The sequence below is a fragment of the Lepidochelys kempii genome, chromosome 27 (assembly GCF_965140265.1).
Source record: "Lepidochelys kempii isolate rLepKem1 chromosome 27, rLepKem1.hap2, whole genome shotgun sequence".
NCBI lineage: Eukaryota > Metazoa > Chordata > Testudines > Cheloniidae > Lepidochelys > Lepidochelys kempii.
The window spans coordinates 11,532,516-11,558,993 of NC_133282.1; the positions used below are offsets into that span (position 1 = coordinate 11,532,516).

Consider the following 26,478-nt stretch of genomic DNA (forward strand, 5'->3'; position numbering starts at 1 on the left):
TGAAAGTTTCAAATGCATCCATGCAGAATGTGCCTGGAACCTGCCCCCAAAGCCCAGTGAAGTCAATGGGAGCGTTTCCTTCAACGTTAGCGGGCCAGGCATCAGGCCCTCGGTGGACTACTGAGCACAGCAGGTCCAAACACCTGGTGTGATGCCCAGCGCACTGGGCGCGTGCTATGCCCCTGGGCTATTCACGGATAACCGTGGTATGGACATGTTAGTAAATACAGGCACGCTTGCAGTGAGATCGGCAGGAGTTGAGCCCTTGCTTCAAATGCCTCACGTAATGTCCGCCAGGGAGATGCCTCACCAGAAGCACTTTTTAAAAAAATCAACAAAATTCGAGAAGGGTTCCCCGCCTCACGTCCGCCCAGGGCTTTCCCCAAAGGGAATCCCCAGAAATTGGTAAACAAGATATTGCAAGGACAGGAGCTGGGCCATCCACACGACCCACCAACAAAAAAAAAAAAAAAAAAGTGCATTAAACCTAATTTGCAAAAGTCAATGAAGTTAGTAGCGGGCGAGAGAGATGGAGGCAAGAGAGATGGGGGCTGGGCAAGGTGGCGGCCATGGCCATGGGCAGGGAGGGGAAGGCTAGGTTCTGCAAGATGGTCTCTCCAGATAGCGCTGTTTACGGGGCTGCAGTAAGGGTGAATCTCTAAGCGGCAGGGGAGCGCGCCGGGCTGGTGGGCCAGAGAGATTAGGAAGGTGAGCATGACTCAGGAGTTTGAAGCGCCTCCGGCTCGATCGCAGGTCTCTTTACCATCTCCCCGGGTGGCAGGCTACCACAGCTGAGCCAGGGGCTCCAGGAGGAGAACCCAGCTGGCAGGCTTGGGAGGCTTCTCGGGATCCCACCGGGCACTGGTAGGTCAGTTCGCTCATTCGCTCGCCCTTGGGATGGAGCTGCACGGGGAGTGTGGCTGAGTGGGTGGAGTCTGGGGGGGGAGGGGGCGGAGAGGGGTGTTGGTGTCTTCACCTGGGGGAGCTTAGGGGGGAGAAGGGCCATGAGGGCAGCTCACTGGTATCTCTGGAGGGAGTTGGACTGGCAGACACTCTAATGCAATGGGGTTCGAGATCGGCTAAGGAGATGATCTGCTCGGAGGTCGGAAAGCTGTGTGGCTCCTTCCCCCCCCGCCCCGGGAATGCTGCGGGGTTTGGAGGCTGCTCGGAAGTCTGGCGAGTGTTAGCCCCCAATCCTAGCCAGAGGCCAAGCAGAACCATTCCCCCCTCTCAGATCCCTCCCCATATTTCCTGTTGGATACGGGACTCCCTGCCATTTCCTGTGCTCAGCTGGTGTGTCGTTTGGGCAGCTGCCTTGCGGTGATGGTGCTGGCTGCGACTTGGGTGACCAGATGTCCCGATTTTATAGGGACTGTCCCGATAGTCGGAGCTTTTTTTTATATAGAGGACTATTACTCCCCACCCCGGTCCCAATTTTTCACACGTGCTGACTGCTCACCCTCGCTGTGACTTTATGGACATGGGCACTGTGCCCGGGTCACTGAGACCAGAGTCTGCCCCTTGGCGTGTAAAGAAATTGGGGGGCTGGTCACAGAGGTTGGCGTGAAAGGGGCTGTGAAGAGCTCAGGCCAGCAGAGGAGGGAGGGTAGCCACAGAAGTGGAGTTGGCTGTTCACGGAGGCCCCGAGGACCTTCCTGGGGCTGACGGAGGGTCCTGCTGGAGTTGCAGGGCCAGGAGTGGGGTTCTGCAGGAGAAAGGGGAAGCTGAGCACGCCCAGCGGCTTGCTGTTGCCTCCATCCAAACCCAACCGACTGCTGAGCTCCTGTGGCCTGGCCTTCCCCCGTAGGCCTGGGGATCGGAGCGGCTGGTTGTCTCTCCAGGGCTGGCTGACACAGCTCGTGGCCCTGCCTTTGAAGCCCAGAGCTGGGGGGAAGCTGTGAATCACCCCAGCTCGGCTTAGCTTGCATGGAGACCTGGTTCTCTGGCAGGCACCCCAGTCCCGTGCCAGGGCTTGGGGGTAGGGGGAACTGGTCACCTTGGTGAGTTTTCTCCATGGGGATGTTGATTGTTTAACGGCTGTTGCTTGTGAGGTGCCCAGAAGGGCACAGGCTGAGAGGCAGGAGCCATCTCAGGGCTCTATACTGTGGCACTGGGGGGTATAGATTCTATACTGTGGGTCACAGGGCTCTATACTATGACACTGGGGGTATAGATTCTATACTGTGGGTCACAGGGCTCTATACTGTGACACTGGGGGTATAGATTCTATACTGTGGGTCTCAGGGCTCTATACTGTGGCACTGGGGGGTATAGATTCTATACTGTGGGTCACAGGGCTCTATACTGTGACACTGGGGGTATAGATTCTATACCGTGGGTCACAGGGCTCTATACTGTGACACTGGGGGTATAGATTCTATACCGTGGGTCTCAGGGCTCTATACTGTGACACTGGGGGTATAGATTCTATACCGTGGGTCTCAGGGCTCTATACTGTGACACTGGGGGTATAGATTCTATACCGTGGGTCACAGGGCTCTATACTGTGACACTGGGGGTATAGATTCTATACTGTGGGTCACAGGGCTCTATACTGTGGCACTGGGGGTATAGATTCTATACCGTGGGTCTCAGGGCTCTATACTGTGGCACTGGGGGTATAGATTCTATACCGTGGGTCACAGGGCTCTATACTGTGGCACTGGGGGTATAGATTCTATACCGTGGGTCTCAGGGCCATATTTGGGGCAGGGGGGTACAAATTCTGTACTGCGGATCACTGCTATACACAGTGGCCTCAGTGTCATTTGCTGGGTCAAGGGATGTCAATCGTTCCAGCACCTGAGCCCTGCTGAGGGGGAGAGATAGCCCCTCCCCCATCTCCCCCCTTCCCTACCCCCCCAGCCCTTTCCCACTGTCGGTTCTTTTTGTGCCATTTCACCCCTGCCCCCCTCTGGGCTCTGGCTGGGCCCGGCTCATGCTGCAGTTTAACTGGCGTGTCTCCCAGGGGAGGCACGGAGCTGCCCCTCTTTTGGGGATTCCTGGAGCTGGGCTACTAAGAGGGACGTTCTCTACTGACCCCCCAGCTCAGAATCAAGGAGGGGAAGGGAGGGGGTGGGGGTTGGCTGCACAGAGGGGCTCAGCCCATGGACTATCAGCATGGTGCAGAACACAGCAGCCAGGTGCTGATGCAATATCCGCCCCCTCCTCCCTCCTCCTCTAAGTGCCGGGAACGCCCTTTACTCCAAAGCATTTTGCAAACAGAGCTCACTTTGCCCACTGCTGAAATGCAGCCAGCTCTGGGGAGGGGCGTGGAGCTGTTCTATTGTGCACAGCCAGGCCACGCGAGAGCTTCTGGGCAAAGACAGAAGGCTCTGTGGGAGTCTGGAGCGGCACAGCCAGAAGTGGGGCAGTGGGCTAAAACCGCCCGCTCTCGCGAAAAGAAAACGCGTCGTGACATCATCAACGATCACGCAAGGCCAGATGGGGCGTTGGCTCAGTGCTGGCCAAGTGCCGTGGGCTGTGTGACTCCCTGCAGCCCCTGGGGATTTCCAAGCTTAGCCACAAAGTGCGCCCCAAGAGGGATGCTGCCTTGCCCTGCCGGCCCTGCAGCGCTCATGAGCTGACGGGCTCTCCGGGTGCAGACCGTGTGTCCCCGTGTGAGCTCACGTCTCATGGCCACGCACTGTGACCCAGGTCCTGGCTGCACACACATGACAGATCCCCAGCAGCACACGGAGCTGCTGAGCTTATGGTTCTCCCGGTATCAGTCATGCCACCAGGCAGGCAATACAGGGCTGGACCCCGAATGCTTCGCTACCCCATTCCCCCTCTAGCCCATCACCCACCTACCAGGCTGGCCACGTCTTCAGTGAATTCCCCGGGATATTCATCCTACGTTTTCTCTGCGTGTGCCCCATCCCCTACGAGGCTGCAGCGAGCTTGCTAGTTCTCTGCAGTATCCTGTGACAGGGACCCTCCAGCTCTCCCCCCCGCCCCCCCTGCTCTCATGGGCAACTCCTTCCTGGGGGGAGGGATAGCTCAGTGGTTTGAGCATTGGCCTGCTAAGCCCAGGGTTGTGAGTTCAGTCCTTGAGGGGGGCCATTTAAGGATCTGGGGCAAAAACTGGGGATTGGTCCTGCTTTGAGCAGAGGGTTGGACTAGATGACCTCCTGAGGTCTCTTCCAACCCCGATAGTCTATGATTCGTGGCCAGGGCAGGGAAGCCCAGTTATCTGACCCAGAACCTCCTACTGGCCATATGCTCGGGGTTTCCCAGAGCCAGGCACTGCCATACAGGGAATCGATGGGCCCTTGCAGTGCCGGGGAGGGGCAGGGGGCTCTGAAAATTCATCCCGGAGACCTCTCTGAGGCAGGCAGGAGCAACTAACGATCCTAATGGGCTAACGCCAGGCTAGCTGGAGTCCAGACCCTTAGCGCCCCAGAGGCCGCTCACAGGGCTGCAGGACCGGGCCCAGCCAGCTCTGAAAATGGCCTAAGTACATCTGGCAAAGGATGCCCCAAGTCCGAGGTCAAAAGGCGAGGCAAGATTCTGCCTTCAGGCAAGTGTGAGACAGTGGGTTAGCATGTGATTGTGTCGCCTTCTAGTGGCTGACCCTGCTACTGCACTAGCCTGCCACTTCTGGAAAATCTGCTTTTTGCTCAGGCGTCAGAGGGCTGTCCTGTACGCCTGGTGCTGGATGGTCCCAGGTTTGATTCTCACTGATGAGCAGGGTGTCTGTACAATGCGTGCCTGGCTGCAGCTTGTTTGCTAAACCAGGTGCGGCTGTGTTGAAACGGGGCTCCCAAGAAACTGGCTTCAAAGACAGGTCAGGCGGCCAGTTTGCACGGAGTCAAAGCTGCGTTCGAACCTAAATTCACAAAATGCATTGATCAGCAAGGAAACAGACACACCCTATGTAGTGCATAGAAAGAGACCCTCACTGTTTGCTTTAGCCTTGGTGCTTGCTGGCTGGCTAAAACCTGCTGCAAACCAGTTTAGCTGGGATTATGATGTGCTGAGGACCCCAGGTTAGATCAGGATTTGGGATATGAACTCTCCCAGTTTGCTTGGTTTTTTTTGGGGGGGGGAGGCCTGTGGGTGGGCTGCATCTGGGGTTCCAGTATGATCTGTTAGAAAAATGAGCTGGAGTCCTGATATTTGCGGCTGAATCTGGGTCTGAACTGGCCCCAGGCTGTGGCTCTCCTCCCCCTTCTATTACGGGGGTTCTTGTGGGGAATGAAAGAGTTGGCTTTGAATCCAGACTCCCCTGCAGTTCAGGGTTTGTGGGTCCACAGGCTGGTCTGGGTGGGTCTCGAAGGCTTCCTCAACACACAGAAGTTGCACCAGTTGAATTTAAACACTTTTAAAAACTGGCACACTCCTGTATTGGTTTACGTGTGGCTTATTTTGGTTTAGCTTGAACCTGTTCCTGATCAGCTTAAATAAAATCAAATAAGCCTGGTTTAAACCAAAGCTGGAGTGTCCACACAGCCTTTGGGTTTCGAACTTGGTTTCCCACCCCATCTTAAGTTAAACCAGAGCCACTCTGCATCTAACCAAGCCCTCGTTTGACCCTGGTTCGGAGGTCAATGCAGACACGGCCTAAACCTGTTGCCTGGGTGCACTCAGTGAAGGTGGGTTACACGCTGGGGAGCTGTGGGTTGGTACGCCGCTCTCACCCCCACTGGGGACTCGCTGAGTGACCCTGAGCAACCCTCTACACCTCATTTCCCCTGTTACTACCTTAAACGTCAGCGTAGCAAACTCCCGGCATTTGGGAGCGGGGCTGTGTCGCAGGAGTGAATGACTCCTGCGTGTGGCTCTGTGCTGAGGGGGAGGGGGGCATAGGGACATGACACCCCCAAATGCGCTCATCGCAAACCTCAAAATAAACAGTTTCCAGAAGCCCAGAAAGCTCAGATGGAAACGCAAACACCATCTGCACGTGGGTGGCAGTCAGCAGGGATGGACAGCTGGCACCAGGGATTGATACGTTTCCTACGGCACTCACCGCCAGCCCTGACAAAGGATTCAGAGCTTTATTACATGAGTCCCTTGAGGCTCCAGCTGAGACCAGGGCCCGACGTGCCAGGCGCTGCACAGGCCGACTGAGAGACAGAGCTTAGGCTCAGATCCTCAAAAGTATTGAGGTGCCGAACTCCCTTAGACATCACTGGGAATTAGGCACCTCAATAGCTTTGAAGATCTGGGCCTGACAGTCTAACGAGGCCAAGCAGATAATGGGTTATCACTGTACAGATGGGGAATGGAGGCCCAGGGAGATGAAGGGCCGGATTTCCGCTGGGTCGGGGGACACAGCACTTTTGGAAAACCTGGCCCTTGGAGTTTGGCCCGGTGTCACACTGGAAGCCATGGTAGTGCTGGGAACTGACCCCCACTCTCCTGAGTCCCAGCTCAGTGCCTGATCCCTCCTCCCAAAGCCAGCCGTGCACCTGCAGAATAGGCATGGATCCACTTCTGTGCCTATGCTCTGGGATGCTGCAGAGAGGGCCAGGAGCTCCTGGGGTAAGCCAGGTCTAAGGAGGAGCAGGGGCTGCCATAAATGATGCCTGCAATCCGGTATTCTGCAGGGGGGGCGTGGGGATCCCGGCATGAGCTACCACGCCAGGCCTACCTCACGCTATCCCTGCCTTTCCTGACATACATTTCTTCCCTTTGCCTTTTCAGCGATTTGGGCCCATCGGGTGATGCTGCCTCCGGGCTGATTGCTGGGACAGAGCAAGAGACGTGGGGAGAGGAGCAATGAGCAAAAAACCCATGGAGGATCCAGGCCAGGTAGTGGAAACTCAGAGCCAGACTAAATCACTGCCCCACTCAGTCCATCCGGCCCCTGCTGCTCCCTGCTTTCCTCAGGGCAATCCCTGCAGAGCTTCGCTACCATCCCCCACAGGGAATCCCTTCACGGACACCTGGCTTCACACTGGGTTACCATCCCCCACGGGGAATCCCTGTGCGGACACCCTGCTTTACACTGGGTTACCATCCCCCACAGGGAATCCCTGCACAGACACCCTGCTTCACACTGGGCTACCATCCCCCATGGGGAATCCCTGCACGGACACCCTGCTTTACACTGGGTTACCATCCCCCACGGGGAAACCCTGCACGGACACCCTGCTTCACACTGCGTTACCATCCCTGACGGGGAATCCCTGCACGGACACCCTGCTTCACACTGGGTTACCATCCCCCACAGGGAATCCCTGCACAGACACCCTGCTTCACACTGGGTTACCATCCCACACGGGGAATCCCTGCACGGACACCCTGCTTCACACTGGGTTACCATCCCCCACGGGGAATCCCTGCACGGACACCCTGCTTTACACTGGGCTACCATCCCCCACGGGGAATCCCTGCACGGACACCCTGCTTTACACTGGGTTACCATCCCCCATGGGGAATCCCTGCACGGACACCCTGCTTTACACTGGGCTACCATCCCCCACGGGGAATCCCTGTGCGGACACCCTGCTTCACACTGGGCTACCATCCCCCACGGGGAATCCCTGTGCGGACACCCTGCTTCACACTGGGTTACCATCCCCCACGGGGAATCCCTGCGCGGACACCCTGCTTCACACTGGGCTACCATCCCCCATGGGGAATCCCTGCACGGACACCCTGCTTCACACTGGGCTACCATCCCCCACGGGGAATCCCTGCACGGACACCCTGCTTCACACTGGGTTACCATCCCCCACGGGGAATCCCTGCACGGACACCCTGCTTCACACTGGGTTACCATCCCCCACGGGGAATCCCTGCACGGACACCCTGCTTTACACTGGGCTACCATCCCCCACGGGGAGTCCCTGCACGGACACCCTGCTTCACACTGCGCTACCATCCCCCACGGGGAATCCCTGCACGGACACCCTGCTTTACACTGGGTTACCATCCCCCATGGGGAATCCCTGTGCGGACACCCTGCTTCACACTGGGTTACCATCCCCCACGGGGAATCCCTGCACAGACACCCTGCTTCACACTGCGCTACCATCCCACACGGGGAATCCCTGCACGGACACCCTGCTTTAGACTGGGTTACCATCCCCCATGGGGAATCCCTGCACGGACACCCTGCTTTACACTGGGCTACCATCCCCCACGGGGAATCCCTGCACGGACACCCTGCTTCACACTGGGTTACCATCCCCCACGGGGAATCCCTGCACGGACACCCTGCTTCACACTGGGTTACCATCCCCCATGGGGAATCCCTGCACGGACACCCTGCTTCACACTGGGTTACCATCCCCCACGGGGAATCCCTGCATGGACACCCTGCTTCACACTGGGTTACCATCCCCCACAGGGAATCCCTGCACGGACCCCCTGCTTCACACTGGGTTACCATCCCCCACGGGGAATCCCTGCACAGAGACCCTGCTTCACACTGCGCTACCATCCCCCACGGGGAATGCCTGCATGGACATCCTGCTTCACACTGGGCTACAGTCCCTATGGGGAATCACATCAGAGCATCCCTCTGTATCCCAGAGTAGAGATGGTACTGGGCCCCACACTGTGTCTCAGAGCTGGTGCCCTGGGATACAGCTGCCCAGGCTGTGCTGCCCAACACAGGCAGGGTTAATGACCATGAAGGGTGTTCTCCTTCCCCCCGTTAGGAGGATTATGAAGCTGAAATGAGGAGCAGGCTGGATGAAGAGGGCTACAGGGACCCCAAACTGAAACAATCAGAGATGTCACTCGATGAACAAGGCAGTGAGTAACCCGAACGCTCATAGTTCATTAAGGGTTAACAGGGGGGTTAGGGTTCCCTTGCAATGGGACATTCTCTTCACCATTGACACCTGTTTGTAGCAATGCAGCTTGAGGTCGTGATGTAAGGTAGGGTTGTCAGAGCACATGCTTCAGGGCACCCCCTGCCTGCCTGGGGGTGAGATCAGGAAGGAATTCCCAGCCCTCCCATGTCACCCCATTAGCTCGGTGCACTATGAAGGGTTCTGATGTCCTCATGGCCACTGCTAGACCCGGGGTGCCTGGCTATGCAGGGCTGGTGGTCCTCTCTCTCCTCCCTTTGCCTGCCCTCCAACCAGCCTCCCTGCCTTGCGGTTTGCTACCCCTGCAGTCTCAAGTGGTCCCCCCATTGCAGTTTGCTGCTCCCCCTGTCTGACATAGTCCCTGATATAGATATATTGCAGAAAAAAGTGTTGCATTCACAAGGAATGTTGCACAAATCCACAAAGAAGAATTTGGCCAGCTCTAGCTGTGCGATAGATTTATTAAAGTCCTGTGGATAATAACTCCCTTGTACGAATATCTAGGAACCATATAGATGGGTGTAAAGAGAGGGGGGTTAGAAATAGCCAAGGCAGAGCGGAATGGGTGGGCAGAGTGCAGGGGAAGCGATCATAGGGGCGTGATCAATGCAGTTGATCAGGAGATGGTTACTACATCTGGGTGTGTGTGTACAAACAGAGAGGGAGAGGAAGGCAGGATAGCCTACTCTAGTGGACAGAGCCTAGATTAGGGCTCAGGAGACTTTCCCAGGCCCGTCACAGACTTCCTGTGCACCCTTGGCAAGCAACTTAACCTACACTGTTCCCCAGCTGAAAAGTGGGGATAATATTCCCCAATTTCACAGGAGAACTGGGAAGGTGGAATCCATCAGGATGCTCAGATCCTGGGTTGAGGCGGGTCCTACGCATCCCTAGAGAAAGTTATATATTTGGACTAGTTGCATGACATGGGAAAGCTGTAATTCCCATATTCTGTTTGCAGCTCTGACGCTCTTCCCAGGGTCAGTGGCTTTTACTCTGCAGAGCTGCCAGGCTCCTTCCTTTCAGCCTATGAACTTGGTAGCTGAATTGCTCCTGGAGCAGCAACAAGCTCTGTGCTAGGCAGGTCCTGGGATGTACCCTCTGGGCAGAAGTGATGCTGCCAGCAACTCCAGCTGCTTGCTCTGCCTCTTCGCTGTGTCGCTATTCCTCCCTTTGCTGTCATCGAGTCCAGTCTCCCAGGATAAGTCGAGCCAGGCTGGCTTAGTCCTTGGATGGGAGATCTGCAGGAAGTGGCTTGATGAGTCAGTGGGCAGGGCTGGAGCCAACGAGCGTGAGGTCAGCGTGTATAGTGCTGCTGGAGGGGCCATCTTTTATATGAGACGTAAAACTGGACCCCTGCCCCTTTGTGGTTCCCTGGCACCTTCCTTAAGGCATATTCTGCACTGATGCCCGCACTAAATGCTAGCCTGGGTGATTACATTGACTCACCAACATTTCCTGCAGCTGCTTGCTGTTGGGTACGGGGTTTGTCATCACTTCTGGTCCTCAACCGTTGTGCAGAGCTCATCAGTGGCTGTGTTCCACCCCAGAGGCGGTTGCACTCTTGTGGCAGGGGGAAAGATGCCTAGGAATGTCAGAAGGTTTATAATTAATTAACATCTGTAAAGCAGATTGTGGTCCTTCAATGAAAGGAGAAGGGCACAGTGTTACAGACAAGTGGCCATACTAATGGCCCACTAGCCCAGTATCCTGGATCTGACTGGCCAGTGCCAGATGCTTCAGAAGGAATGAACAGAACAGGGCAATTTTGAGTGATCCATCCCCTGTCGTCCAGCCCCAGCTTCTGACAGTTGGAGGCTTAGGGACACTTGGAGCATGGGTTGGGTCCCTGACTGTCTTGGCTAAGAGCCATTGATGGGCCTAGCCACTGTGAATTTATCTAGTTCATTTTTGAAACCCGTTATACTTTTGGCTTTCACAACATCCCCTGGCGAGGAGTTCCACAGGTTGACTGTGCGTTGTGTGAAGTACTTGCTTAATGTTTGTTTTAATCCTGCTGCCTGTGAATGTCATCAGGTGACCCCTTGTTCTTGTGGTAGGTGAAGGGGTAAATAACACTTCCCTATTCACTATTTCCACACCAGTCACAATTTTATAGCCCTCTATCACATCCCCCTCCCTTCACAGGCACCGACTTTCTTCTCTCCGGCTGGGTGCTCCACCCCCTTCTGCCCCGCCCCCACTTTAACCCTTCCCCCAAAGCCCCACCTTTGCTCCACCTCTTCCTGCCCCTGCCCCGCCCCTGCCTCACCTCTTCCTGCCCCCACCCCAGCATCTCCCACCCGCCACCAAACAGCGGATCGGCGGGCAGCTGCTGGGTGCTGAGCACCCACTTTTTTTTTTTGGAGCACCCCCGGAGCTGGTGCCTATGCCCCCCCCTTAGTCCTCTCTTTTCTGATCTGAACAGTCCCACGTTTTTTACTCTCTGCCCTTTTTCCAATTCTAATTCTAATTCGAGAATGATTAAATCCCCAGCACAACGCTTCTTAGGGTTGTAATGAGGCTGCAATGAAAGAAACCGTGGGTGCATGCAGTCCTTTTGAACAGATGATACAATTCCATTGCTCCGTCCAGGCCATTTCCAAAGGATTAATGCCCTGAGCCTTCTTCAGGTCAGCCAGCTCGAATCATCTCTCAGCAGCCCCTTTGGCCGATAAATATCTGTTATGACGTGCTGGGTGCAGGCCTCGTTTACTCACTCGGACAGGATTTACGAGCTTCAGAGGGCACTCCCGTCTTGGGAGGACAGTAATTCAGCTAGCCACAAGAAGGAAGGCGATCTAGTGGGCCGGGGCTGCAGTCTGAGCTCTGCTGGCCCTGTGATAACGTGGGCAGTTCAGAGCCTGAATGATTGCCACCTCTCCCGCTACTCTCTCCTGGGTGCCAGACAACGCTGGGGGTGTCACGGAGGAAGCCTAGCTGCCACTAGGTTTTGCATCTTCACCGCCAAGCACTCCTCCTCCCCACATACACTCAAAGGCAGGGCCCAGCAAGCTTTGCCTAGACAGGGCTTTGTGGCTGAACCAGCCCCACCGGTTAAGTCTCCACAGTGCCATCTGTTGGGGGCTCGCTGCAGCAGCTCTGGGCCCCATTGTGCTAGGCACTGTACATACGTGGAGTAAGAGTCAGCATTTATTGTCTATCAACAAGAGAAAGGGTGGGAAGGGACACAGGCACAGCAAGAGGAAGTGAACAGCCCAGGGTCTTGCATAATGACAGGTTTCAGAGTAACAGCTGTGTTAGTCTGTATTCGCAAAAAGAAAAGGAGTACAGCTTCATCGGCATGCATCCGATGAAGTGAGCTGTAGCTCACGAAAGCTCATGCTCAAATAAATTGGTTAGTCTCTAAGGTGCCACAAGTACTCCTTTTCTTTTTGCCCAGGGTCAGGTATAATTAACCCTCAAAGCTCTTCTGACAGAGGCCAGTTGTCATTCTGCAGGCTGCGGCAGAGAGGTGAAGTGATTTGCCCAAGGGCACCAAGCAAGTCAGTGGCAGAGACAAGCTTAGACCAGAGAGGAGCTTTTGGTTGCAGCTCCGAGCTCAGATCACTAGACCACGTTCGCAGGTGCTTGCCACTGTCCCTGATGATAAAGTTGCCCATCTGGAAGCAGTCACTCAGCCATGGGCAAAGGGATCCAGAGAACAGGGCCAGGGCCTGACCGTTTATAAGTAGGATATCTGCCATCAGTGCAGACACACCAGGGCTCTCCAGAGCTAAAAGCATGAGCTGCTACAGCTGTAACCAACTCACGCCCTGTGCGGACGAGACAGAGCGGGACCTGCAACCCAACCTCACCAGTGGGTCACACAAGCAGGGCCACTGTCTGAATCCCAGACCGTGAAACAAAAGGGAGCCAGATATCAAAGCCGTTGGTAAAAGTCTGGGCTGGGCCTGGAACATTTTCAGATCCTGCACTGATGGGAGGTGTCTCCTCCGACTCCCTCCACAGCAGCTGGGGGTGCACCAAGACGGCCTCGAAAGCTCCCTTGCGTGTGTGGGTGTGTGAGCAAGATGCCTGAATGGGTGTAGAATTGTGTATGGGACCGGTGTGTGGGGCACAGGCATGGTGGGCACCAACCAGTGTGTCCCGGGGACGCCGGGGTGTGTTTTTCAGCCACTCCTGGCTGGGTCAGCAGCGGTCTATGCCCTGAGTAGGGAAGGAGAATGGAGACGGTGCCCCTGGGCAAGGCAGGGTGATGTCAGAGACATGACGGCAGTCCTAGCAGAGGATCATGCCATCTAGGAGAGGGTTTGCCGGCAGATCCAGGTACTGATTAAGACTAGAGATGGCCTGGATTTGATCGACCCAGACCTGTGGGGAAGCCACTGATCTTGAGCCACATCCAGACTTTGCGACAGACCCGCTATCACCAACTCTAATGGAGCGAAAACCTCCCACTTGCTCTGCGGAAGTTCGGATCTGGAGCCGAACTCTGCGCTCTGGATTAAATAAAGCTCACACGGGCTGGTATCTTCCCAGAGCGGCAGAGGCTCATGGGCCTGAAAATGGTGCGGAACCCGTATGGGAGGAAAGAGGGAGATTAGCTAATGCAGTCGCTTATTCTGCATTTGTTAGGTCTTGAAAGGGCCATGCACAGTACCAACAGAATGCCCGCCCTGGCACCGTCCCCTTCCATTGCCACTCTGCACCTGGCTGCTGGCATCCTAGTGCCAGCCCCATCCCTCGCCGTTTTGCACCAGGGTGGCACTGTTCTAACACCATCCCCATCCATCGCCACTCGGTACCTTCGTGACCTCCTCGCCCATCCCCACTCTGCACCCTGGCCTGCAGGAGTTTGTGTCTCCTTTAGCACCCAGTTTTCCAAGTGCAACAGCTCGATCTCCCCTCCCAGCCCCTGAGCTGATCTCGCAAAGCATGAAAACGTCCCGAGGGACCTTTCGGTGGCTCCTGGAACCGCCTGGTGTGAGTTTGTCCCTGCCAGGCAATGACCCACGGAGGTATTGCTGCCAGTTTCCCTCTAATTGCCTGGTTATTGATGATAAATAAAGGGTTTGTTTTGACTAAAGACAGAAGCCACTTGTGGCTGACCTGTTACTGTCACCAGCCAGCGAGAGGCAGCTTCCAGGTTGATCGGTGTGTTAGATTTTGCAAGTGTGCGCCTCTTTAGGAGTGTATCTGTGTGTCCTCTGTGTGTTAGGAGCCGTGTGTTTCGGGTGGCGAACTACGTGTCTCCCTTTGTAGGAAGGATGTGAGAATGCCTGTACGCGTCCGTGGGAGCTGTGTGGGTGCGTGTCTCCGCGTTGAGAATATTTGTGCGGCTGCCAGCTGTGTGTCTCTGTTGGAGTTGTGTGATTGTGCGTGTGCCCATGTGGATGCCCATCCCAGTCTCTCGGTCTCAGTGAGGCGTGTGTGGGTGTGAGCTGTGTGTAAGGTGTGGGGATGTAAGCTGTGTGTGAGCTGTGTGTCTTGGCATGTGTGTCCCTGTGTGGGAGGTGTGTGTGGTTGTGAACTGTGTGTCCCTGTGTGGGTGTGAACTGTGTGTGGGCGTGAGCTGTGTTTGTCTCTCTGTGTGACGTGTGCGTGAGTGTGAACTGCACGTCTCTGTGTGGGTGTGAGGTGTGTGTCTGGTTGTGAACTGTGTATCTCTGTGTGGGTATGAGTTGGGTGTGGCTGTGAGCTGTGTGGGTGTGAGCTGTGTGAAGGTGTGAGCTGTGTGTGTGAGCTGTGTGTCTCTGTGTGGATGTGAGCTGTGTGAGGTGTGTGCGTGTGTGAGCTGTGTGTCTCTGTGGGTGTGAGCTGTGTGAGAGCTGTGTGAGCTGTGTGTGGGTGTGAGCTGTGTGAGGTGTGTGCGTGTGTGAGCTGTGTGTCTCTGTGGGTGTGAGCTGTGTGAAGGTGTGAGCTGTGTGTGTGAGCTGTGTGTCTCTGTGTGGATGTGAGCTGTGTGAGGTGTGTGTGGGTGTGAGCTGTGTGAGGTGTGTGTGGGTGTGAGCTGTGTGAGGTGTGTGAACTGTGTGAGCTGTGTGTCTCTGTGGGTGTGAGCTGTGTGAGGGTGTGAGCTGTGTGTCTCTGTGGGTGTGAGCTGTGTGAGGGTGTGAGCTGTGTGTCTCTGTGGGTGTGAGCTGTGTGAGGGTGTGAGCTGTGTGTCTCTGTGTGGATGTGAGCTGTGTGAGGTGTGTGTTGGTGTGAGCCGTGTGTCTCTGTGTGGATGTGACCTGTGTGTGTGGGTGTGAGCTGTGTGAGGTGTGTGTTGGTGTGAGCCGTGTGTCTCTGTGTGGATGTGACCTGTGTGTGTGGGTGTGAGCTGTGTGAGGTGTGTGTTGGTGTGAGCCGTGTGTCTCTGTGTGGATGTGACCTGTGTGTGTGGGTGTGAGCTGTGTGAGCTGTGTGCGTGTGTGAGCCGTGTGTCTCTGTGTGGATGTGACCTGTGTGTGTGGGTGTGAGCTGTGTGAGGTGTGTGTGAGCTGTGTGTCTCTCTCTGTGTGGATGTGACCTGTGTGTGTGAGCTGTGTGAGGTGTGTGTTGGTGTGAGCCGTGTGTGACTGCAGTGTATTTATAGGGAGCCTGCTAGCCCTGCCGAGCAATTGCATTATTGCCCAAGGGGGTCCTGAAGAGAGGGTGGGGGTGGCTGGTCAGGGCTCTGTCTCCCTAACCCCTTCCTTCCACCCACACAGCTGGTACAGTGGGCAGCCCCAGGCTGGAGTCTGTGACGTGCCAGCCACTGGCTGTGGCTCGTGGCATCCCGACGGGCAGCCAGCGGTGCCAGTGGAATCCCAGCCAGCCCCACTGGGCGAGTGCCGTGAATCCCCTCGCACGGGGGAGAGAGGGCTCCTCGCACGGAGGGTTTGTCCTGGGGGTTCATGTCGCACCCCCTGCTCTGGACTCGCCGCAGGAGGGGAGCAGGGTGGACTTGCAGCTGTCAGCAGCTTCCCTCTCGGTTCCCAGCCTGTACAGTCACCCCGCCGTGCGAGAACCTCTACCAACTCGGGGGCAGGGATATAAATGGGAGCCAGGGGGGAAGTGAGGGCAGGGTGTACAGCCATCTAGCAGGCCTCAGCAGCTCTCCTGCGGGGCTGACCTAGTGCGTGCGACCTGTGGGATCCGGGCCGAGACTCGAACTCAGGGCTTCCCACGGGGCGGGGGCCGACGGCAGCTTGGCTGAGGCGTGACCAGGATAGCCCGGGTGTCATTCCACAGAGCCCCCTATTGTCTGCTGGGGGAAGGGCTCCAAAGCCGGCCAGAGCAGGACCAGGGAGGGTAAACGGGAGATGTACGTCGACCTCGGTCCCGGCCCCACAGGTCCCTCGGGCACGAAGAGCTCCCATTGAGGGTTAAACTGCTCCAGGCCTGGGGGCCGGTCCCCTGCCCCAGGAGGGCGCCACGGGCCCCGTGTTTACTGTCAGCACAGCCCGAGTGCTTTTCAATTTACTCTGAACACAAGAGTCACTTGGGACAGGAATTCAGGGGTGGGGCCAGAGGGAGTCCCTGGGGCCAGAGGTTTATAGAACGGAAGCGCTGGGAACCTGTCCCTTCTCTCCGCCTGGATGGTGGCCGGGGGGGCGCTGAGATCTCAGGTAGGTGGGATCTACCGGACTCGCTGCCAGGCCTCCTCTCACCCGTACACACCTGGGGCGGCGACTCAGGGGGACGCGGGAACTGGCCCGGCACATCTCAGGGACGGGGAGAAGGTGTGGAAGGAGCGCCCAGGGTGCCCATGGGGTCTGGTCTAAGGGAGGGAACCAAGCCAGGGGAGATGTAGTTTGAGGAGATCTGTGCGGCTCTGGCATTGTCTCCCCCAAAAAGAACGGAGGGAGAGTCCCCTGGCTTGGAGCTCACCGGGGCGCTGGAGAACGCGCTGTGGTCCTGCTGGGGCACCTCCAACCTTCCCTCTCCCCAGCTGCGATGTTGGATCTCCCCAGCCGCAAGCTAGGGGCATCCCCCTCGGGGTGCAGGCGTGGGCTGGGGGAGCGCGTGTCCTGGGCGCTCCTCGGACGCGCCTCCGCACCAAAGCCCTCTCCCCTCAGCCCGCTCCCCAGCGCCCAGTCGCTGCTGGGACCGGGAGAGCACAGGGCGGCGTTCACACCTGCTCTGGTTCTGTCTGCCCGGCACGAGTGGGAAACCGGAGGCACCAGAGACAGGAGAACAGGCCCCCTGTGGTGGGGCGGGGGGACCAACGTGGGGTGACACCACCTCCCGCCTGACCCTCTGCTAGAAGAGCCCCAGAAAGCCCAGGTGTCTAAACACCCCTCCTCATGGAATGGGGGGCCCGTCGGCAAAGCCAGGAGCAGGCATGTGCCCTGTATGTATGGCTGGGACCTGGGTCTGGGCAGCCCCTGGGCTCTATCTGTATGTTGAATAGAGTCCCTCTGGTGGGTTGTCTCTGCCCTTCCCCCCCAAGCCCGCCCTGCCCCACACTGGGAGGGTGCTATCTCCACCCCTCCCCAGCATCTGGGCTGTGTCTCTGGGGCTGGGAGCAGGAGCTGTGGGAAGGTGGCTGTGGCTGGGATGGAGCCCTCCCCATGGCTCCAGTGCCAGACTAGCCCCCCCACGGGGGTCAAGGGGCTGGCTGGGTGAGTGGCTCCGGGGCCTGGCTAACAGTGAGGTTGTTCCATACTCAGGTTCCTCCTCATTGGATCAGACCCAGGAGGCATCAGGGAGCGCGGGGTTCGCCCACCCATCCACCTCCAGCCGGGGTACACATGAGGTGAGTGGCCTGCCATGCTGGGACCCTGTGCAGCGCTGCTCCTTCGGGGTGCAAGGCCATGGCCCAGTCTGGCCCCATGGGGAGAGGTTAGACCCTGCTCTGATCTGAACCCAATGGGAAGGATGCTCCGGGAGCCAGGGAGAAGGAGGGAGAGGAGAGGGTTAGATTGGTGTGGGAAGAGAGAGAGAGACCTTCCCAGAGAACCATCAGAGCAGGAGGAAGACTCTCCCTGGGGAACCGTCAGAGCAGGAGGGAGACTCTCCCTGGGGGAACAGGCGGAGCAGGAGGGAGACTCTCCCAAGGGAACAGGTGGAGCACGGGGAGACCCTTCCCAGGAACAGTCAGAGCAGGAGGGAGACCCTCCCAAGGGAATAGGCGGAGCAGGGAGGAGACCCTCCCCAGGAACAGTCAGAGCAGGGGGGAGACCCTCCCCGGGGAACAGGCGGAGCAGGAGGGAGACTCTCCCAAGGGAACTGGTGGAGCCGGGAGGAGACCCTCCCCAGGGAGCAGGGGAGAGACCCTCCGCAGGGAATTGTCCCAGCAGGAGGGAGACCCTCCCCGGGGAGCAGACGGAGCAGGAAGGCGTCCAAGGCAGTAAGTCTTGTTTGCTTTATAAACACACGGGGTGCAGTTCGGGGACAGCTGCTTTCCCAGCCATCACTCAGCCGCTTAATGACAGTTCAAAGCTCTTTTTTCCTGGGCAGCTGGGACAGTTCATTTCCAGTTACTGAGGCAATTTCAGACTGGTCTGAACTGCCCCTGTGTGCACGAAGCTGGAGGCAGCCGGTCTGGGGAGGGGACAGGCAGCACCCAGTTCCCCCAGTTTGACTGACTGCCCACGCTGGTTTTGCTCGGCAGGTGCTGGCGATGGGGGCTCATGCCCTGCCTGGAACGGGCACCGCTTTGCTTATGCGACGGCCAGCAGGGTAGAGCTCTTCCAGCACTTGGCGGGCAGGGGAGGGCAGGTGAACCGGGTTGGCGATGGGGAGATTTCACCCCTTTCTCTCCCCTTTTTCTCCTTCCATTTCTGGGCCTGTTCTGCCGAACCAAGAGGTTCTGATCAGACTTGGGAGGCTCATCACGGGGGTTTAGTACACTGAGCCACCCCTTCCAGAAGTGCGGACACCAGGCCAGGCCAGGCCAGGCCGTCCAGCAGCTGCATAAAAAAATCCCCTTTATATTCAGCATAGCCCAGCTTGAAATCACATCTAACCCCCTCCCCAGGGGGGAAAAAAGGGGAAAGAAACAGGAAGGGCCTTAGGGAGAGTAAGACGTAGAACAACGAAGATTCGGTGACGCCAGCCGGCTGCTGGGAGGCAGGGAGCATGCTGGGAATAGACCGGTAATACCACTCTGCGGCGACTCGCCTCTTGCTTTCCGAGGCGTCCGGTGGGGGACCACGTCCTCTGGGTCCCACCCGACAGCAGAGGGGTCGGAGCGCCTCCGAGTGGCTGCAGGAGTTCGCAGCCTGATTCTGTGCTGGTGCCGCTCCTCTGAAGTCAAAAGGGCGCCGCTCATTTAGCCAAGCTGAGGATCAGGTCCAGAGAATTTGCATCAGGCCTGGGGAGAAGGGGAAGATGGGGCAGAAAGGAGAGATGATACCACTGGGGTGGGGGAACACCCCCGCCCTGCTGCTGAGCCTTCCTCCTGCTTCAGTCATGTCTGTTCCTGTTGCTCTTGCCGAAATAAGCAGCAGATCTTTCTCCCCACCATGTGTCCAGGGCGGTGTTTCCCCACCTAGCTCCATCTCTGCCTTCCAACGAAGCTGGAAGGCAACACATTTTAAATTGATACAAGGCCATACTTGTTTACCCAAAGCCTAACTCTCCTGTGGAACTCACTGCCACCTGATGTCACTGAGGCCAAGAACTCCCCAGCAGTTCCAAAGGGATCAGCCATTTCTGTGGATAACATGAGCACGCACCCTTATGTTACACATGGACAGAGGGTGCTAACACTCCTGCTTCAGGCCAGAGCCAGCCGCTAAGGCCAGATTTTCCACAGAGCTCAGGGCCGGACTTCCCTAAGAGCTCCATTCCCGTATAGGCACCTAAATAAGAGCCAAAGTTTACAAAGTTCTCACCACCCAGCATGCACCTGTGCTCAGATGATTTGAAAATCTGGCCCAAACCACCTGGGGATTGGGAAGAACCCTGGGCAGGTTATCCCATGACAGTCAACTAGGGAGTTTCCTGCACCTTTGCCTGAAGCCACTAACATTGGCCACTGGCTCCTAGACAGATCCACCCTGGCTATCCCGCCGGATCTGTCAAAGCCACCAAAGCCTACGTAACATAATCATTAGCCAAACTTGTCTTGTCTCCCCATGGGCTCTTCATGGGTCCATCTCATTCAGAATTTCCACCCCAGCCTTATTGCATTGCTAGTTCCCGCCCTCCGGAGCCATCAATTAAATCACCCACTGTCACTTGCCTAAACCCAGCTGAGGGAAAGCTGGACCCTGGGTTATTTTTAATACCTGGTGAGTTGCTCTCTCCAAGTTTTGATCTTCTGAGGGCTCAAATCAGCCAGGGATTGAATTCTAAGGAGGGCTCTGTGCCTTCCACCTTTCTGGCTTGATACTGGGAGCAAAGGGGGCATAGGTAAGTCCAGGCTGGCACGTCCCGCAGCCTCCCGTGGCAAGTGAATCCATACACTGGAATAATGCGATGAGCCCAGAAGGCATCGGGTTCCTGGGGCTGATTTGCTGTGGACTCCGAGGCGAGGGGTGCCCTGGAGTTTAGGGAAGTTGATCACCTCCCAAGGCCTAGGTGGGCTCAGCTTGGGGTGGATGTGTAGCCCTGGGCACTTCCCAGCACTGCGGGGGGTGGGGGCAGGATTAGGGTCTTTGGAAACTTGTCCCCTCGTTTAGAGGACGTTTTACTGTCTGGTCCATTTCCATGCGGTGCTAACCCCTACACCCCTACAGCTAGACCTCGCTGCAGCTTAGAGGTTCATGGGGCCTCAAGTTCCTAGGGCAGGGGGAAGGGAGTTGGATCATTGCATCCCCTTGATGCACCTGCCTGAAGGCACCCAACTCCCCTTGGCCATCCATGGGAATTGGGCATCTGACTCTCCTTTGGAACAATCCCCTTTGTTCTGCTCCTGTTGCGGAGCGGGGCAGGGGTGGAGTGGCAGCCCGTGTGTGGGACCCCAAATCTGGCCTCTCATTTTGGCAGCTTTAGTGGGTGGAGATTGGGTTGTGGGCGGAGCCTGGAGGAAGTTTGCAATCCTCCCTCTCAGAGCTATTGTTTCAGGCTCTCTGCATACTCAGGCAGGCATCAATCACCACACCCACATGCATCACCACTGGATTATTGGGGATGCTGTGGCCACCTCTTTGGCTGCCCACCCCAGGAGAGAATCCCAGCCTGCTCTCCAAGGGCTCTGTCCCATCCGCTCTTCCCTTCCCAGGCATATGTGGAGTTACAAGAACTGGTCATGGATAGAAACAACGAGCTGCGCTGGATGGAGGCCGGCCACTGGATCAAGCTGGAGGAGGACTTTGAGGAGGCAGGGCACTGGGGGAGGCCGCACCTCTCATACCTGACATTCCGCAGCCTGCTGGAGGTGCGCAGGGCCTTCACGAAAGGTGAGGAGGGGGCAGCGGTGATCAGAAACAATGCTACAGAGGGTCAGGGGGGAAGGGGAGAAATGGACAGTGAGCCAGTCAGAGAAAGATAATAAAGAGCCAGGAACAAGGGAAGAAGAGAGTGAATGGAGCAGGGGTGACCTAGGAAGAGTGAGCCAGATCTTGGCCCTTCAGTTTAATATTATGGGTAGCATCCGGATGATATTTGTCAGTGGCGTAAGTGAGGAGCGTGACACCTATTGCACTGGAGAGGCACATGCTTACACCAGCAGCCAGTTTGGCCCTATTGATAGGAAATGCTGCACCCAATTGGCCATTGAGCCCAATATCCTGCCTCCACCAGGGGCTAGCGCCAACTGCTTCCAAGGGAAGTGCAAAGGCTCCAGTCACGGAATCTGGAATAAGCTGGGAAATTCCTTCCTGACCCTCGTTGGCCAGTAATTGGCTTGTGCCCTGAAGCAGGCGGGTGGACGGGGAGAATAGATACAACGGTTTGGTAGGTCGGAGAGGGGTGGGAACTGGAAGAGAAAGACAGACTATGGAGTGAAAGAAGAGAACAGAGCCAAGACCCAGAGGGCTTGATGCTGTCGCTCCCGGCACCTCTGCCCTCGCCTACTCCCAGGCAAAGCGCTGCTGGAGGCACCCCGGCCTCGCACCTCCTTTGCTCCCAGGGCAGAATCGGAGCCAGAGGGAACAGAGAGCTCGTGAGACGCGGAACAAAGCGGGAAGGGAAGGAGGAGTTCAGGGTGGATGGACAGAGAAGGGGGATCCCATGCCCTGGGTGAGCCAATGACTAATGGCTTGAGCAGGGAGGGAGGACTTCAGCCCTAGTGACCTCCGCCCGTCTCCCCCAGGCACTGTCCTTCTGGACCTGCCTGAGAAGTTCCTGGCAGGCATCACCAATCAGCTGATCGACCAAATGATCTATGAAGGGCAGCTCAAACCACAGGACAGAGAGACGATCCTGAGAACCCTGCTGCTACAGCACAGGTACCGGTCCTCTGCCACCCGCCCAGAGGGCAGCGAGGGGATGTGCTGTGGCCTTGACTTCTTTCTGGGGGAGCTGGGAAAGGGGGAGTCCGAGGAGAGGAGGGGCGCTAGGGGAATCCCAGCATCCTGGCTATTCCGATTGGGAGTGTTTCATCCTGCAGGCCCCTTTGCACAAGTGCCAGTCCCATTTACGCAGGTGCAAATGACGATGCAATGTGCAAGATTGTGGGAAGGTGGCGGGGGGAGGGAGGGAGTAGAGGAATTGGGAGAGCTTTGCCTGCTCACACCCCCCCCCCAGATACAACAGTCTTCTGCTTCCTTTGCTAAACCGCGCAGCATTACTGGGTGCAGTTAATCAGCCACCATGTCCCATCCCAGAGGTGGCCGCATTGCAGTAGCTGGTGAAGTGATTCCAAATCCCAAGAGGTGTTTGTAATATTGGAGGTTCCTTTGCAATGAAATGCTCAATCAATATTAATTTATTAATTAGGGATAATTAACAATTATTTGGTCAATGGGATGTGGGGTGTGGGGGGGGGCGGGTAGAACAAACCCGTCCATCTGCTTGGGCAGTGTCTCCCGCAGAGTGATATGGTCTGGGTTTTTTCCTCCCCCTTTCTGCAGCCACCCAGATGAGTCTGAATCCATGGGGACCCTTTTCCCAGGCCAACTGGAACGAGAGGGCACCAAGGACGAGGTCACCTCCCAGCCGCTCATGCAGGAATATCACCAGATCGAGATGCAGACGCTCACGAGCACAGAACAGGCAAGGAGATGGTGGGAACAGGCCCCCAGCTTGAGAACCTCAGGACAGCCATTTATGGGGGGGTGGGGAGCAGCAGGTGGCAGAGGGACCCACCAAGAGCTCGCATCTGCGGGGCCTCCTGCATCATGCCAGGTGGCAGCCGGTGGAGTCCCACCAGGCGGGACCTGGGTCTGTCGAGTGAATGAGCAGCAAGGGACACCAAGAAACTGAGGCTGAAATCCAAGCACAGTAGAAGCCCAGCATGTGCACACAGAGGCTGCAGCTTCTGGAGTGAGGGCATCTCAAGGGGGGTTGCTCTCAGCGCTGGGGCTGGTCCAGCTGGGGATGTGAGCCGTGGGCATGGCCACAGGTGGGCTTAGCAGCGCAATGGAGAGAAACGCGGCTGATGACACACCTGTGCCCTGGCCGGGGGGGGGGGGGAGGAGGGGAGGGTGGCCCCCCGCACGATGAGAATCTCTGAATTTGCGTCTCTGCAGGAAGGGCCCCGGGGGCATGCCCCCAGGAAGCAGCTCCTCGAGAAGATCCCGGAGGATGCCGAGGCCACGCTGGTCCTCGTAGGTGAGCGTGACCCTCTCCTGCGTCCCCTGGGGCTCCTGAGCCATGCCACATGCCTCCACCACGGGGAAGGGGCTGGGCAGGAGGCCAGATCCAGGTGGCTGCTCTGGAACCAGCTTTGCTTGGAGCTGGGCACCAGGATCCAGCTGAGCAAGACCAGTTGTGGGAGGGGAGATGCCACTTGGCGCACGGCAGAGGCTGGCCTGGGTGGGAGGGGAGGCCCCACGTTCTGGCTTTTGTTGTCTCGTGCACTTGGGCAGCTTTCTCTGTGCCCAGCTGAAACACTGTTTTGCTTGCGTGTCTGGCTTGATGTAACCTCGCTCACTTTGCTCCGTCTCTCTCTCCCTCTCTTTCCCCTCCTGCTCTCTTTCATCCTCTCCGTTTTGTTCCCTTTCCCTGCCCCCACCCTCCAGCCCTTTGCCGGTGCTTGGAACCCATCCCCCTCCGCCTGCCCTCTGTGCCGAGCCCCGCCAGTGACCCCCCTGCCATCCCGTCCTCTCTCTAGGCCGTGCCGCTTTCCTGGATCACCCCACCTTGGCCTTCGTGCGCCTGAGGGAAGCGGTGGAGCTGGACTTGGTCCTGCAGGTGTCCGTCCCCGTGAGGTTCCTCTTCATGGTGCTGGGACCCGACTCCCCGCACATCAGTTACCATGAGATCGGACGGGCCGTCTCCACCATGATGGCAGAAAGGGTACGGCGGCCTCCCGAAGACTGGGGATCTGTGCCCATGACACCCCCAGGCAGCGGCTCCTTCCCCGCCTACATACAGAATAGGATATCAGGGCCCTACATCCCACTCCCTGACAGCCACCTCTGGCCCTGTCTCAAACATGCATGTTAAAGGCCTCTGACCTTCCCGCTAAGGATAATACCTCCATCGTAGCCAGGGGGAGGCATTGCAGAGCTGGAGGGAAAAGACTTTGCCTCCTGCCCTTTCGGGGTTGGAGTGAGGAGCCCACGTTCTAAGGGCCTGATCCCAAGCTCATGGAAGTCAACGGGGGTCTTTCCATCTGCTCCAATAGACTCTGGGACAGCGCCACCGGGCAGTGCTGGGTGCCGTGACCCAGTTTGCTCACCGCGAGGCACTCCCTCGTGGCCGGCCGTGGGGTAGCAGCTCTCTCACTGGGCTAGCGCCCCCGGACGATGGGCACGCTGGCATTGTGGTCATCTCTCTGTCTGTAACTCAGCCCTCCGGCTGGGTCACTAGCTTCAGACTTGCCCTTCCGGGGGCGGGCCCAGCCAGCAAAACGAAAAGCCTCAGAAATGTCTTTAAACACAACCAAAAACCTTTCCCCCCTCTCTGGGCCTCTTCTCCAGCCTGTCCCCTGGTGTAGACAGTGCTCTGTCGTGGGCGGGCTCCTCCTGCGGACTCAGCTGCTGCCCCTCGCAGGGGCGGGTTAACCGACTGGAAAAGCTCTCCCGTTGGTGTAGCAGAGTTTTCCCTGAAGTGTTAGCTGCACCGGCCCAGCGTTTTCAGTGTAGACCTGCCCTGAGCTGCTGGAACAGGATATAGAGCAACAGGGAGCCCAGCTGGCCGGATGGTTTAGAAGGGCCTTAGCTCACTAGTGCCCCACTGTGATGGAGCGGTCCCAGGGGTCCCAGGGGTAAGCCATGGCAGTGCCCGTGCGGGGAGTCTTGCTGCCCTCCTGAGCCTCCCTCTCCCCTGGCAGGGGTTCCGTAGGGACGCCTACCTGGCGGAGGAGCGCCAGGACCTGATAAAGGGTGTGGAGGAGTTTCTGGATTGCAGCATTGTCCTCCCGCCCTGCGAGATCCAGAACGAGCAGCTCCTCAGGAGCCTGGTGCCCATGCAGAAGGAGCTGCTGCGGAAGAGGTACCTGCCAGACGAGAAGAAGCCGGAAATGAAGATCTTAAAGGGTATGTAGGGCCCAGTCTGGGGGCAGCATGTAGGTTCTGGAGAAGCTTCTTGTCCTAGCCCTAGAGGCCCCCAGCTTGGTAGACGGCCGGTAGATGGCTGGTGGACAGCCTTGAAAATCAAAGCAGCGGGACCCCTGAGTAGGACAATGGAGGTTCTTCTACCTCCTGCAGACCAAAGCCACCACCCCTGGTCCCTGCCCACAATGGTCCCTGCCCACCATGGGAAGGATCCTTTGGGAGGGCGATGCATGAATGGGGCAGCGCTGGGGGCGGGTAGAGGTTTATTGGGGAGCAGTGTGGAAGAAACCCAGGGCAGAGGGAGCATGGATGTTGAATTCCAATGCCCCCCGGGGCGGGGGTCAGGGTCAGGTTTGGTGGCTCATTGCGCGGGTTGGGGGAGAGCCTGACACTGAGTACATTGCGGGGAGCCCCACTCTCCACCGAGGGGAGGACAGCACCTGGAGGTCAGGGTTTGCAGGCTGGTGCTGCGTGGACATGGAGCTGAGCCCCGATTGCTCTGGAGACGGTGGCCCCTTGGGGCCAGGTGTGGGGAGAAAGCCCAGGAGAGAGTGAAGACAGAGGCTGAATTTCCCCCTCACTCCTGGCATTACCTCCCCAGCCTGGCCACGGGTGCCTTTGTCTCCCTGCAGATCTAGGCCGGGCAGACAAGGCCCTCGAGGAGGAGGATGACCCCCTGCGGCGGACTGGCCGGCCCTTTGGGGGCCTGGTGCGGGACATCAAGCGCCGCTACCCCAAATACCTCAGCGACATCAAGGACGCCCTCAGTGCCCAGTGCCTGGCTGCCGTCATCTTCATTTATTTCGCAGCCCTCTCCCCGGCCATCACCTTCGGGGGCCTGCTGGGTAAGTGGGACCCAGCTGCTGGCCCCCAGGGAACCAGGGTGACTCCCTGGGGCCCCTGCCCCTTAAGGCAGCCCCAGACCCGCTCTGGAGAGTGCCCTGGTGGGATCAGGAGGGTCCCTGGCCCACAGGGGTCCCCGCCCCTCTCTGCTGACTTGCACTGTTGTTTCTAGGGGAAAAGACAAGCAACATGATTGGGGTCTCGGAGCTGCTGGTCTCCACAGCCGCACAGGGCATCATCTTCTGCCTCCTCGGCGCTCAGCCCCTGCTGGTGGTCGGCTTTTCGGGTCCCCTGCTGGTCTTTGAAGAAGCCTTTTTTAAGGTAGGTGCCCTGGTTCCCTCCTCTAGCCCTGCATATGCCCATTGTTCCCCCCACCTGCCCCG

General features: G+C 57.6%; 1 protein-coding gene and 1 long non-coding RNA gene across 5 annotated transcripts in view; both read left to right on the forward strand.

The window, feature by feature from the left end:
• Nucleotides 1-667: 667 nt before the first annotated feature.
• Nucleotides 668-26,478, forward strand: part of SLC4A1 (solute carrier family 4 member 1 (Diego blood group)) — a 41,599-nt gene continuing 15,788 nt past the window's right edge. For 2 of the 4 annotated variants that reach the window (XR_012156419.1, XM_073326241.1), the window contains exons 1-12: nucleotides 669-864; nucleotides 6,652-6,759; nucleotides 8,616-8,712; nucleotides 17,372-17,457; nucleotides 20,872-21,049; nucleotides 21,904-22,039; nucleotides 22,664-22,805; nucleotides 23,282-23,363; nucleotides 23,866-24,050; nucleotides 25,030-25,234; nucleotides 25,885-26,097; nucleotides 26,268-26,416. Coding sequence is in view for 1 of the 4 variants with exons in the window: in XM_073326241.1 (XP_073182342.1) it covers nucleotides 6,727-6,759; nucleotides 8,616-8,712; nucleotides 17,372-17,457; nucleotides 20,872-21,049; nucleotides 21,904-22,039; nucleotides 22,664-22,805; nucleotides 23,282-23,363; nucleotides 23,866-24,050; nucleotides 25,030-25,234; nucleotides 25,885-26,097; nucleotides 26,268-26,416 (1,506 nt within the window). In the remaining 3 variants the exon portion in view is untranslated. Of the gene's footprint in view, nucleotides 869-6,651; nucleotides 6,760-8,615; nucleotides 8,713-17,371; nucleotides 17,458-20,871; nucleotides 21,050-21,903; nucleotides 22,040-22,663; nucleotides 22,806-23,281; nucleotides 23,364-23,865; nucleotides 24,051-25,029; nucleotides 25,235-25,884; nucleotides 26,098-26,267; nucleotides 26,417-26,478 lie in introns of those variants that run through there. The other 2 variants (XR_012156420.1, XR_012156421.1) reach the window with 2 other exon arrangements.
• LOC140904043 (uncharacterized) lies at nucleotides 14,832-15,358 on the forward strand. Its single transcript, XR_012156422.1, has 2 exons — nucleotides 14,832-15,206; nucleotides 15,269-15,358. It is a non-coding gene; the product is annotated as an uncharacterized lncRNA (long non-coding RNA).